General features: G+C 41.4%; 1 protein-coding gene across 2 annotated transcripts in view; it reads right to left on the bottom strand.

The window, feature by feature from the left end:
- The window catches only part of phaf1 (phagosome assembly factor 1), a 126142-nt gene that overhangs the window by 3039 nt on the left and 108340 nt on the right, over positions 1–14763 (bottom strand). The window contains exons 11-15 of one of the 2 annotated variants that reach the window (XM_072279396.1): positions 14594–14676; positions 11831–11874; positions 4911–4963; positions 1860–1918; positions 458–530 (exon numbers count right to left, since the gene is read on the bottom strand). In XM_072279396.1, the coding sequence (XP_072135497.1) occupies positions 458–530; positions 1860–1918; positions 4911–4963; positions 11831–11874; positions 14594–14676 (312 nt within the window). Of the gene's footprint in view, positions 1–457; positions 531–1854; positions 1919–4910; positions 4964–11830; positions 11875–14593; positions 14677–14763 lie in introns of both variants that reach the window. The other variant, XM_072279397.1, reaches the window with a different exon arrangement.

Consider the following 14763-nt stretch of genomic DNA (forward strand, 5'->3'; position numbering starts at 1 on the left):
GTAGGTAAGGTAACCATGTTGTAAGGAAGACACAGGAAACCGCAGATTATCATCTTCCTGATTTGTTAGATTTAGCCTTTGTAGACCCCTCCCCTACTTCCCACCCATTTGTCTGCTTTCACTTATCACCCACATACCTCTGCCTCCTAGCAGCACCCATCCTCACCATTCTTCACCCATCCTCGGCCCACCCATCACCTTCTGGCCTGTCTCACTTGGCCCCCTCTCCTTTTTTATGCTATCTTCCCACTGAGTCCTGGTGCAGGGTCTTGACCTGAGACGTTGACAGACGCTGCTTGACCTGCTGAGTTCCTCCAGCAGTTTTGTTTTTTTGCTGGTCAGAAGGTACACCCTGGCCTCGTTTGTCTGTGCACAGTATCTACTGATAAACAGAGAAGACAAAGTGAGCTAACTTTCCATTTTCTAACCTGCAAGGTCTGGAACTGGAGTATCTTACCTCAAATATCATGCGCTGCAGTCCGAAGCAGAAGGTTGATCCAAAAGGGTTTGTGTTGTTTGCTGAAGAGGATCTGTGCCAGGAGACAGGCAAAAGCAAGTCAATTGATAGAACAATTATGGAGAAACAACACTGGGCTACCTACTAACGGGATCCCCAATATCCCTCCAAACAGGCTTAATGCTTTCGCTGCATGTTCCGCTTAAAAAATCATGTGTTTTTGCTAAATAAAAGTAAGGTGGAAAATTTACAAATATTTGCAGTTTGCATATTTGTAACACAGAAGTTCTGCTAAACAAGCAAAGTTCCCAAAATGCTGCTGATTTTAGTATTCATGTTAAACAATGGGGCCTAAAAATTGCTTGAACAATTCCAAAAACAAGTACTGTGCAGTTAAATATTGCATACATTACTAGATTTGACTTCTGACTTTCTGGCCAGATTTTCTTAGCAACTATTTCCAGACATAAAACTCCAAATGACATTTACAGTGGTGCAAAATGTAGAATATGTCAGCAGTGAGATTTTCGACTTCACTATTCTGAAAAACAGCATCTCTTATTTATTCAAAAGAACTAGTTTTGACTAAATATTTTCCGTGAAATAGTGTTGAGCAAAAGGCCAACACATACAGCCATTAATCTGCCAAATATTAGTTTGCTGCTCACTGCTGTACCCAGGAGATCAATCAAGTACTTTCTTCAAGGAGAGGAGCCTTCATTTAATTTTCTATTTGCAGAGGCTTTTTGCTGGCTAGTAGAATTCCTGGGTGTAGGATTTGATAGAGTGAACCCATGTCCTCACAGATTTTACCACCTGACTTTATCCCTGGACAATTCCAACTCCTCTCATCTTCACCATCCTGTCCCAGTTCCTTTGGCCACTTGAGAGCAATCTTCACCAGATTCATTCAACAGCACCAATTCCACTGTAGCTGCAAATAACTTGTTTGGATCATCACCATTATCTTCAAGAGCCAGCTACAGAGATTAAACCTGCTCGGCTCAATTCTGGAAGCTGTTAGAATTTATATATATTTATAGAAAACACGACGCTTAATCTGACAATTCCCATTTTAGCACTGTGTCACCTATATTCTGGTTTGTAAACCTCACAACTGAAGAATTTTTATTTTTGTGTGATTTTCACCGATAAATAGTAAAGAAATTCCCACACTGTTCTAACATTATTAAAATGCACTAACCCAATTTCTGGTCCTATCTTTTAAGCTAGTCCTGTGAGTCTAAACATCTAGGGTATATGCAGTAAGAAATCTGACTCAGTTGGCAAGTTTATTACATCTCAGTCTTGCTCCTCAGTTCCTGTGCTACACACATTCACACCGATCCCAGCCCTACCATCGTACTAGTACATTTTTTTTAATCACATACACATACCATACCTATGAAGGACCACTGGCTTCTCCATGGGGTGTCCAAGCAGCTCCTGAATTGCATCCCACTGAAAAATTTAAAACAGGTATCAGCCCTGATTAGCAGCTCACCAACACATCACCATGGTTTCTGCCTGGCGTGGTACGATAGTGTTAAGTTTGCACAGTCACATTATTTTGACTTCTTGCATTTCCCTTCGTCCTTTATATTTGTGTTCAGAGGCTGACCGAGGCTAGTTCAAACATCTTCGTGGTAAATGTGCTTCATTCAGATGAGGACATTGGGGTCGATCTGTGATGCATGGGCCCGGGAACCCTCAAGTATATCTGATGAGGACCTTCGTGTCTGATTAGCTTCAGAACCTAACAAAGGTCAATGTCAGTTCCAACTGCTTACACAAGTACCATCCACCACGTACAATAAAAAAAGGAATTTAATAATCAATAGAAAATTCTATTAACTGTGCTGAAAGTCTGAAAGGAGCCAGATATATCACAGCACTTAAAAGTAAAGGAATAATATAAAGTGTTACTCTGAGTCCCAATCTTACAGTATGATGGGTTACCTTTTTCAGAGAGTTAATCTTCAGTTTTAAAATCATTAATGTTCTTTGAGGGAAAAGGGGAGGAGTCTGCCATAGTTGGATGCATCAGCAAGGGAGATGAGGCTGAGTACAGGGCTACGGTAGGAAACTTTGTCACATGGTGTGAGCAGAATTATCTGCATCTTAATGTGAAAAAGACTAAGAAGCTGGTGGTAGACCTGAGGAGAGCTAAGGTACCGGTGAACCCTGTTTCCATCCAGGGGGTCAGTGTGGACATGGTGGAGGATTACAAATACCTGGGGATACGAATTGACAATAAACTGGACTGGTCTAAGAACACTGAGGCCGTCTACAAGAAGGGTCAGAGCCGTCTCTATTTCCTGAGGAGACTGAGGTCCTTTAACATCTGCCAGACGATGCTGAGGATGTTCTACGAGTCTGTGGTGGCCAGTGCTATCATGTTTGCTGTTGAGTGCTGGGGCAGCATGCTGAGGGTAGCAGACACCAACAGAATCAACAAACTCATCCGTAAGGCCAGTGATGTTGTGGGGATGGAACTGGACTCTCTCATGATGGTGTCTGAAAAGAGGATGCTGTCTCAGTTGCATGCCATCTTGGACAATATCTCCCATCCACTACATAATGTATTTGGGTGGGCACAGGAGTACATTCAGCCAGACACTCATTCCACCGAGATGCAGCACAGAGCGTCATAAGAAGTCATTCCTGCCTGTGGCCATCAAACTTTACAACTCCTCCCTTGGAGGGTCAGACACTCTGAGCCAATAGGCTGGTCCTGGACTTATTTCATAATTTACTGACATAATTTACATATTACTATTTAACTATTTATGGTTTTATTACTATTTATTATTTATGTAACTGTAACGAAAACCAATTTCCCCTGGGATCAATAAAGTATGACTATGACTATAGTTGAATTTTTATTAGCTTCAAGAAAATGGAAGTGAACTGTATTCTGTCTTGCAAACAATAATTTGAAGGTATTCTCATGAGGTATACAGGAACTTTTTAGTCAGTTTAGAAGAGTGATATTATATAATCTTAGTTCATTAAGTAGAACACACATGGAACAAACACTTTTAAATACTACACGTGGTAATGGCTAATGTGTTAAGAAGCTTAGTTAAAGCTAGAGTACTATAGTAATTTATGACGCAATGGGATGGACTTGGCATGTGACAGGAAGTTGTTTGATCATGTGTATATCAGGAGATTTTCCACTACCAGAAAGAACTTCTTTTGACTGGAGCTAGACATTGACTGGAGGTCTAAAATTGAGATGATACACTTACATAAACTGATACCAGGGTTGCAGAGCAGCAGAAGAGATGTAAGAGAATTGCCTTGTTTTATTTGGTTTCTGACTCTGCTTCAAACTATGGTCTTAATTGAGTGGCTCAAGGATAATGAAGACTCGTACATTTGGTGTTAACAGGGACATCAAAATGTGGTAGGGCTGTTTACTTGAATAGAGTAAACTTTGTTTGTTAATTTTGAAATTCAGCAACATTCTTGAACATATTAATTGAAGAAGAATCATATTGTAATAAATGAATGCTTTGATAGGGAATATTTTTATCATGATAATGGCCAATCCACAGCTTGACTGCTATGGGTCTTGGAGAACTTGATGGCAAATGTGCTCTTGCCCTACTAGATACTAGAGGCTGGGTGATGAGCAGGAAATTTTGGTAGGTTGCTGCTGTGCATCTTGTAATATATGCTCCAGAACAGTATGCCAGTGGTCAATATAACGAAGGATTCAGGTGGTGGAGGGGATGCAAATAAAAGGACCATTTCCCTGGATGTTAAGCAAGGTAAGATTAAGGGGAAGCAGAGCTTCTTTCCCTTCACCATCAGATTTCTGAATGGACAATGAACCCATATAGTATATTTACAAATAATACATTTCTTATTGAAATTTACAGTATATTTTATGTCTTGTACTGTACTCTGCCATAAAACAAGTCTCGTGACATATGTCAGCGATAATAAGCCTGGTTCTGATTCAGAGAGGCTGTGGCATTTAGAGAAGGTAATGGGGAGAATGAAGACATGAAAAAATAGTTTTAGTATGAATTAAGACATTACACACATCAATTTTTTGGAGAAGAGAAAGTGAGCTAATTTCACATTTATTAACTTGCATCTGAAACTGTTTTAGAAGTTAGCACCCGAGTAGCTCAAACTTGAAGGGATCTTCAAACACATGTTTGGAGCACTTGCACGCATCTCTCCCATGGGAGCTACTTTGAAACAGCCCTGTACTGGTTTGGTGCCAGATCAGTTTTCAGGTTGAATACAGGGATACTTTCCATTTGGCCAATCAATAGAGTGCAGTAATGCAGGTTGAAGATTCCAAAATCAACTGTAAAATATATGCAAATCAATAGTATTTGCATGGAACAGATTGGCATCCAGATATGGCTTGTATGCGCCTGAGTCTTGGGGGACATTGAATTATTCAGTTATTTCAGTATCAATGGCTCACCTTGCTGTAAGTAGTGACAATACATGGCTGCGAGTGTGCATCAGTGCTTTCATCTGTCAATAAAAACCCAAATCATCAGTAAGTGGGAGAACCAACAAAACAATTTCAGTTCTATCTAGTCAACTTGTTCAATCTTAATTTCAGTCCCAGCCTCCAGGGCAGTTTAGAGTTTATACTTCATTCCCTATGACCACACGAGTTCCCTATACGTACTTCTAAACCCCCCCCCCCGCCACACCTCAAACATGTAGCATCTTAGAATGCCCTGCTGTGTAGATAAGTGATAGAATAAGCAAATAGGAATGTGGGAAGAATAGAAATGGGATTAGTTTGAATAACTGCTTGATGGCTGGCATGGATCTGATGAGCTAAAGGGTCTGTTTTCGTGCTGTTTGACTTCAACTCCAGCAAAACTCCAGCTGAAATCAGCAGAAATGAAACAGATCGTAATCTCAGCTTTAAAAAAGAAATCTACAGTGGACCAAAAGGTAAACATAGATGAAACATTCGTGGTCCACCCTCCTTCCCTTTCTCCCACGGTCCACTCTTCTCTCCTATCAGATTCCTTCTTCTTCAGCCCTTTACCTCTTCCACTTATCACCGCCCAGCTTCTCACTTCATTCCCCCCAGCCCCACCAAACTTGGTTTCACCTATCACCTGCTAGCTTGTACTCCTTCCCCTTCCCCCACCTTAGTCTGGCTTTGGCTCCCTTCCTTTCCAGTCCTATGAAGGCTCTCAGCCTGAAATGTCAACTGTTTTTTTATCTCCGTAAATGCAGCCTGACCTGCTGAGTTTCTCCAGCATTTTGTTCGTGTTGTTCTGGATTTCCAGCATATGCAAAATCTCTTGTTTATGAAACCGCTTCTCATAATTGCAATAAGGCCATTCTATTGGGCAGGCCAGGTCACTGCACATCCAACACTAGACTCCTGAAGCAGAAACCAGCTTCAGAGCTGTCCTGGGAAGTGATTACAAGTTGGAGAGATGGCCAGATTCAAGGATTGCTAAAAGTATTAGTTGTAATAGTTCTGGGACTGCTACAACCTCTGTCAGAGCATTGCCATTTGAAAATCTAAGACTTGAAATACATAGTGGAGCATGCTGACTTTTGTCAGATGACCTTATTCTGCTATGCCTATATGACTATTCCATCTTTCAAATAAAGAATTAATACACAAATAATTTCTACTACTCAAAGTGGAAATCTGGGACCTAAAGTTAGGGTCCCTATGGAAAAACTAACAATGGGACTTGAATGTCATTCCACCATAATTGCTCAAACTGTATGTTCTGACATTAACCTCTCAGCCCCAAGTGTAGGGACCACAGTCCTGATGCATGTTTCAAACAGAACCACTGACAATCTCTTCAGCTTTTTCTTCCCTCTACAGAAACCGTTTGACCTGCTGAGTTCCTCCAACTGTTTGTTACTGCTCTGAGTGAGCTGTAACGAGTAATAGATTACTAGCTCTAAACAACAACTGACTCCATCTCCTCAAGAGCTAACTGAAGGGTAAAGTTGTCTTGATTTGAGTATTATTTTTGCCATCAAGAATAATCTGGTCTGGTGTCCTAGAAACCATCACCATCACATGACCACAAGATATAGGAGCAGAATTCAGCCATTTGGCCCATCAAGTCTGCTCAGCCATTTCTCTATGGCTGATCTAATTTTCCTCTCAGCCCCAATCTCCTGCCTTCTTCTAATATCTCTTCATGCCCTGACCAGTCAAGAACCTATCAATCTCTGCTTTAAATATACATAAAGACTTGGGCTCCACAGCTGCCTGAGGCAAAGAATTCCAGATTCACCATTCTCTGGCTAAAGAAATTCCTCCTCATCTCAATTCTAAAAGGACGCCCCTCTGTTCTGAAGCTGTGCTCTCTGTTCTTAGGACCCTCTCCAGTTTCAGCAGATCCTTTCTAAGATAAGGGTCCCAAACCTGCTCACAATACTCCAAGTGAGGCCTCACCAGTGCTTTATAAAGTTTCAACATTACATCCTTGCTTTTATATTCTAGTCCTCTTGAAATGATGTTAACATTGCATTTGACTTCCTCACCACAGACTGAACCTGCAAATTAACCTTTAGGGAATGCTGCACAAGGACTCCCAGTCCCTTTGCACCTCAGTTTTTTTTTGTATTTTCTCTCCATTTAGAAAATAGTCAATCTTTTCATTTCTTCTACCTAAATGCATGACCACGCACTTCCCAACACTGCATTCTATCTTCCATTTCTTTGCCCATTCTCCTCATTGCTTGGGGGGGGGGGGCGGGGGGAAGCTCTGTTCAATGCAGGCTGGCACTTCCATTGTATCCTGGATAATGGACTACCTGATTGGCAGACCAGTTAGTGCGGCTTCAGCGCTGTGTGTCAGATGCGGCTATAAGCAGCACTAGGGCCCCACGGGGGCTTCCTTCCTACTCATCCTGTATATCTCGGACTTTAGATACAACACTGAGTCATGTCATCTGCAGAAATCCTCTGATGACTCAGCAATAAATGGGTGCATAAAGGGAGAATGGGAGGATGAATACAAGATCCTGGTGGAAGACTTTGTCAAATGGTGCAAGCTAAATCATCTGCGGCTCAACACAGTTGATGCCAACAGGCTCAAAAAACTAATTAGAAAGGCTGTTTTTTATAAAGGAGTCAAAATGGACACACTGGAGGCTGTGGTAGAATAAAGAACCCTACGGAAAATCCTGCCAATTCTGGACAATGTTTCTCACCCTCTGCATGCCACTTTGGCTGAACAGAGGAGCACTTTCAGTAATAGACTAAGACATCAGTGCTGCTCCAAAGAGCACTATATGAGGTCATTCTTACCCTCGGCTATAAAGCACTATAATGAGTAACCTATAGCTGGGGAAGTGATGACCCTCTCCTGTTAGACTGTTTAAGATAACTTATTATTTATTCTTCTTGCTTCTAATTTTGTAGATCCTTGAACTTGTAATGCTACTGTGACAATGTAATTTCAATGATCAATGAAGTACAGGTGTCCCCTGCTTTATGAAAGGTTGCTTTATGCCACTTCGCTTTGACGAAAGACTTACATTAGTACCTGTTTTCACTAACCGAAAGAAATTCGAAGAGGATTTTCGCTTTTACGATAAAACGTGCCTGCTTTAAACTTGTGTTTACCCTGAGAAAGACTACCATGACCGTGAAGCCTTGCATGGGCAGGTGTGTGCCCATGCGTATACGTGCGCACACATACGTGCCGATTTTTTTCTAAAAATCGGTTTTGGCTAAATCTTCCCGGTTCTGATAAGTGAAACTACACTGTACATACATTATTTCTACTTTATATAGGCTCTGTATTTATCATATAATTCCTGCTTTTACTATACGTTAGTGTTATTTTAGGTTTTATGTGCTATTTGGTATGATTTGGTAGGTTATTTTTTTGGGTTTGGGAACGCTCAAAAATTTTTCCCATATCAATTAATGGCAATCGCTTCTTCACTTTATGCCATTTCGGCTTACGAAAGGTTTCATAGGAACGCTCTACTTTCAGATAGCGGGGGAACCCTGTATGTATCTAATCTGTCTAAGTCCTTCTGTAGCCTCTCTACTTCCTGAAAACTACCGGCCCCTCCATCTGTCTTCATATCGTCTGCAAACATTTCAACAAAGCCATCAACTCCATCATCCAAATCACTGACATATAATGTAAAAAAAATTGGACCAGAGACCCCTGTGAAACACAAGTCACTGGTAGCCAGCCAGAAAAGGCTCCCTTTATTCCCACTGTTGCCCATCAGCCACTGCTTTATCCATGCTCGAATCTTTCCAGTGATACCATGGGCTTGTGGCTTGTTAAGCAGCCTCATGTGTGGCACTTTGTCAAAGGCCTTCTGAAAATCCAAGTACACCACATCAACTGACGTTTTTTTGCCTATCCTGCTTGTTGCTTCTAATAACCTACGAGCTCCCTCTAATGTAGAACCATATCCTGGAAGCTATGAATGTTGTCAAGGAAGATTTCTACTCTGAATTTAAACCCTGACCTGCATTCCCAATACTGAAGCCATGTTGAAGAATGGAACAACCATAAAGGTAGAAAGTGATCAAGATGGACTTAGGCAGGTCGTGATTTAGTAATTTATGCTCTCTCAGCTGCTGAAATCATGATCAAAACTTCTGTTCTCTGGACTTGATCCTTATGATCTATAGAACGGACTTCTTATTTTCCACCCATCATAAAGCTTTGCTGCCTACATCCCACTTTGTACTAGGTCCTGATCATCTATCAGCCACCCTCTCCACTGGTACCCACATCAGCATTTAATGAAGTTCAAACACCTATATCTTTGGTCTTTCTCCAACTACTCCAACAATCTAGCAAGAGTTTTGATTTATTTCATTTTTTTTGTGCATCTCAAAACCTTCCTCCAGCCAACCACTGAAGAATACCTTCAGCTAATGTGGAACCAGATTCAGAAATTCCTTCTCCAAACCTATCTGTGCAACTTCCTCCTCCTCAAACCCTACCTTGTAGCAAGATTATAATCACTACTTCATGGGTGCAGATGACTTCTGTTGGTGTTTCTATGAATTACCATAGTAGTTTTCCCAGTTGAAACCCCTAGATAAATAAAGGACCTACTTTATTCGCCAAATACATTTACATGTATTAGGAGTTTGCTGTGGTGTGTTGGTGCAACATGCTACAAAAATATTTATATAATTGTTTAATCTTTAAAATTGTTAAAAATGAACTTAGAACAGATATGGAATAAAATATGCATAAATTCAAAAGTACAAGCATGTATTTACAATGTAAACAGCTTTTATAAAAAATGGTTTGAAGTGCTTACAGTGCAGTGTAGTGGCTGAGGTAAGAGACAGAGGGAGGTTGAGGGGAGCTACCTAGAATGGTTTATCAGATTAACTGCTTGGGGGGTTAGAAACGCTTTTGATGGAGTGAAGTTTTTGTATTAATAGCTCTGCTCTGCTTTACAATGCACATAACATTCATTGATAAGGTTATTTTCATAACCAAGTAACCCCTGCAGTTACTTCAATGTTAGAGTTCCTCTCATCATGGAACCTGGGTAACCAGAAGTGAGGGGAACAGGGTACATGAAATCCAAAAACAATTATGTTGGTTGGACAGAGCAGACAATTGCCAAATAAATACAGAAACCAGCAGTGTGCTATAATTAGATTCCAAAACAAATTTGTATGTACAGTGGTTTCTGATTAATTGAGCTATTGGTTAATCAGGGCAGCTGCTTATTTGGGACAACTTTTAAAGAACAAAAACTAATTGAGAAAATAGCCAGGAGTCCCTTCATTTATTTGGACACAATGCCGCTTAATTGGGACAGGAGACTGTTGCCGAACAGTTTCTAACTAGCGTCTGTCACATCCACTTGCATAGAAAGACACTACACCATGTTTTGAGCAAACAGTTTTTAAATAGTGTCAATTACATGCGCCTGTGATCAAAAAGTAGTGATTTTTCTCAATTACAGTTAGCAAGGAGGAGGCAGGTGGGAGGAGAGAGTGCAGAGCGCCGTGCGTGCGCAGCCCTCCGGTGAAAATGATAATCGTATCCGTTAAATAGGGGCCGTGGACAATTCTGATTTGATGGAGACAGATGTGAAAGCACAGAAGAACATCTGGAGGAATTTCTGAAATGCCCGTTCACTACTGTTGTTACTGCGTGATCGTGAATCTTCCGGAGGGAAGGCCTCAAAATCCCCGGCTTTGCCTGCTGTTGGCAACTGAGATTGAGGTCGAATCGCTCAGATAGAGATGGTGCTCGGTAGTCAGTGTCGGAGAGCTGATCGGAGGCTCGAAGTTTTTGGACGACTCAGAGTCGGACTGTGGTCGGGCATGGCAGGGAGAGTTTTTCTTCCTTCTCCCATCTGCGTGAGATGTGGGATGTTTGAGAGACTTTGAACTTTTTACTGTACTCATGGACTGTTCTTCATCAAGTTATGGTATTGTTGCACTGTTGTAACTATATGTTATAATTATGTGGTTTTGTTAGTTTTTTCAGTCTTGGTCTGTCCTGTGTTTTGTGATATCACACCGGAGGAAATATTGTATCATTTCTTAATGCATGTATTACTAAATGACAATAAAAGAGGACTGCGTGTCTTCATAATCTAAAAAAATCTAAAGTAAAAAGCAGCAAGATAAATCAGAACTGTTTTGCTTACTGTGGTTTCAAGAATTTGGGCCTGAAGGTGCCAGAAACTGCTGGGAGTGAAAATGAAATGATTTCAGTCCACGAAGAATTTGAAGGTATCGACAATCATCCTGATTGTTACAATGAAAAATGAAGATTTGGAGGATACAGTTGTTGAAAGCATGTCCTGAAAAAGGTTCTTGGCCCAAAAAGTTGACCATTTATTAATTTCCATTGATGCTGCCTAGCCTGCTGAGTTCCTCCAGCATTGTGTGTGCATTGCATTGTATGAAGGCAGGCAGCCCATTATTTACACTAGGTGTCTGTGCTAATTTTGTTCGCTTACTCTCAATCAAATGAACACAGCAGCAAACACTGGATAAATTCCCCTGTTGGTAACTATAAGGAACTAATACAGTTTTATAGTAGCGTATCAGTATAGGCAGGCCACTTACATAAAACTTTGGCTAATTGGGGCAGCCGCTTATTGGGCCAAAATGTACTGGTCCCAATGTGTCCCAATTAACCAGAATCCACTGTTAATGGTAACTGTTTAATGGTTTTGATCTTTTTAAAAATTTCCCACCAGATGTTTCCTTTGTCTCATCATTTGGGAACAATGCCACACCAAGCAGTTCATATAATCATACAGCTTCAATAATTTCTTCCTAGAACATCTGTTTTGCATTCTCTAGAATTATCATCTTTCCAAGGCAAAAAAAAACTGATCATCTGCCACCCCCAGCTGTCTCACAGAAAGGGATTTCACCTCGTTTTACTGCCAGTGGTATCTTGAAATCACAGCGATGGTATCTGGCAAAAACAAATAAAATTACAGTTAATTATATATTTGGAGTTATTCGCTCTGCTGAGTAACTAAGTCCAGCCTGCCAATCCCATGCTTACGAGAGAAAATGCTAAAACTGGATGCAATACAGGAAATTAAATGGTGTTGCTAGGAGAGCTACAATCTCGTAGCAGCAGAAACTCTGGTCCTGTCCGTGTGGCTGTATCATTACACCTACACTTTTACTTCATCTCCAAAAAAGCCTTCTGCTGGGGTGGGAATAATCTACTGGAGAAAGGGGAAATGTTTAACTCGTATTGTCTCTAGAATTAATCAAAGTTAATCCAAGAGTACAAAACGTCCACTGTACTTCTTCCTATAGATGCTGCCTGGCCTGCTGCGTTCCACCAGCATCTTGTGTGTGTTGCTTGAATTTCCAGCATCTGCAGATTCTCTCGTGTTTGCCCTGACAGTAAAGATTCATTTCAAGACACTGGGAAAAGTAGAGCACTCCCCAAAGCTCAGGAGCCACTTCAAAATCAGAGAACAGTGTCAAAACTTATCGTGTCAGCACACTAGCACAACTTGAGAGAAAGAGTGCTTAAAAATCAAGTTTTTAAAATGCATGAAAACCTGATCTACTGGGGAGCCGTGAGATACGACCTGCTTTATATTGTTGAGGCATGGACTGCTGTTGCAGGCACCCAAAGACAGCAGAGATCTACCACGAGGGCCGACTGCAGAATCCTCTAAGTCCACTGGGAGGATGGATGAATCTCCCTGGCCCACACCCCCATAATCGAGGCCCTGATTACACACAGTTGACTCCAGTTGTCCACATATGTTCCTTGAGCAGGCACCCTATTCCAAGTTTAATCACAGAAAGAGTTTACCAAGTGGACAAAAGAAAAGATTCAAATGCAATCTCAAAGCCTCCTTGGGAGCACCACAATGCCTACGTCATGACTGTGAAAACTGGAGGACTGTTGGAATAGTCACATATTGGAATAGTCACATATTGGAACACAAAGAGCACACAGACCATGCACCCACTCATCCTGTCAGGCACTTCCCGCCTCATCTGTCTGCGAATACAGCATTGGTCTCATCACTGACCTCAGAAGCTACAATAGCTGGAGAAGTCATTCTCAAACTCAGGAGACCACCAAAGTAGTAAAGAAACTTTTACTCAAGTTGGTTTTTTTTTTAAGCAATTTTCAAGAACTGCAGAAAGAGCTACATGACTCACTTCAGACCATGGATAAAAATATACATCTTCATATTAAGTGACAGAAGTCATTAATGTAAACACCATACCAGAGAATAGCTGTGCTCAATGCCTCTCACCCTATGTGGCAATGGTCCCAACAAGACTGAATCCCAGTTTCGATGCTGCAATGTGCATGTAGGGTAAAACAAAGAGCAAACAGTCACCCAGTGGTTGCTCTCCAGAACCCACCTCCTGAATAGACTAATTTCAGGAAACTCAAACTTTATATATACAGAGCAGTGACTATTCTGAAGAGAACCTGGTACCATGAACTGGCTTCTGCCAATATTCTGCAATGCTGTATCAGTAACTTGTCCTGTTGTGATTTAATTAAAGACTGTTATGGTTCCCTGATGATTGATCAGAATACACAGATATCCAGGTTACATTTACTTTCAACTCTGCCTCTCTAACATAGGACACTCCCCTCAGTCAGAACAGAGACAGTGACTGAGAGATCTTTGGAGTCCAAAAATATGGGGTCAGTGCAGGATGGTAGGCATTAGGTAAGAGAGCAGCCATCACTGAACATGGGGCAGTACAGAACAAGAACAGGCCCCCTCAGCCCATGACATCAGATGCCAATCTAAAGAAATCCCACCTGCCTGCACACGGTCTGAATCCCTTCACTCCCTGCTTGATCACAGGGCTGTCAAAATGCCTCTTCAGCGTTACTTTGGTATCAGTTACCACCACTATCCCTGTCAGTGTGTTCTTCCACCTACCACTCTGTGTAAATAAAAACTTGCTTCGTAAATCTCTATTAGACTCCCCCACCTCACACCTCAAATGCATGCCCTCTAGCATTTGACATTTCTACCTAGGAAAATGATCTATGCCTTCCATAATTTTATAAGCTTCCATCAGGTCACCCCTCACCCTCTGTAACTTCAGAGAACAATCTAAGTTCGTCCAACCATTCCTTACAACTAATACTTTCAAATCCAGACAACATCCTGCTGAATGTCTTCTGCACCCTCTCCAAAGACTCCACATCCTTCTTGTAACATGGTGACCAGACATACACCCTGTACTCCAAATGTGGCCCAACCAAAGTTTTATATAACTACAACATGACTTCCAGACCCGGACTGATAGGGGAAATGTGTAGTACGTATGGCTTCTTCACCCTCCTATCCATTATTGTTGCCATTTTCAAGGAAGTATGGACTCGCATAATCCATAATCTGAAACGGCACTGCATTCCTGTGGAGCCCGTTGGCCCACTCCTGGTTCTCTTTCTTCAGCATGCAGTTGTGACCAGGAACACACCAGCTGAAAATTTTGTCAATGCAGATTCAATTTTGCTTTTCAAAGGAGAATTGAATAAATATTTTAAAACATAAAAGTTTGCAGATCTGTGGGGAACTGGACCGAACGGCTTGCTATAAAGAGCCAGAAGACACACAACCCTCTCTGGTGTGTGGTTCACTCTCTGACTGAATGTAATGTTTACTGCTGAGGTTGACACTCACATATTGAAGTTGTAATGACCTGGGTAGTTGGTATGAAGCACAAATTTCTTCACCTGATGTGTTGTGGCATCAAACAGAACATCCTGTCAAAGAGAGACAGAAAGAAATTAAAGCTGAGGTGACTGGTATAACACCAGCTTGTCAGCAACAAGTGGTACAGTGGATACGTA

This window comes from Mobula birostris, chromosome 15 (assembly GCF_030028105.1).
Source record: "Mobula birostris isolate sMobBir1 chromosome 15, sMobBir1.hap1, whole genome shotgun sequence".
Lineage (NCBI taxonomy): Eukaryota > Metazoa > Chordata > Chondrichthyes > Myliobatiformes > Myliobatidae > Mobula > Mobula birostris.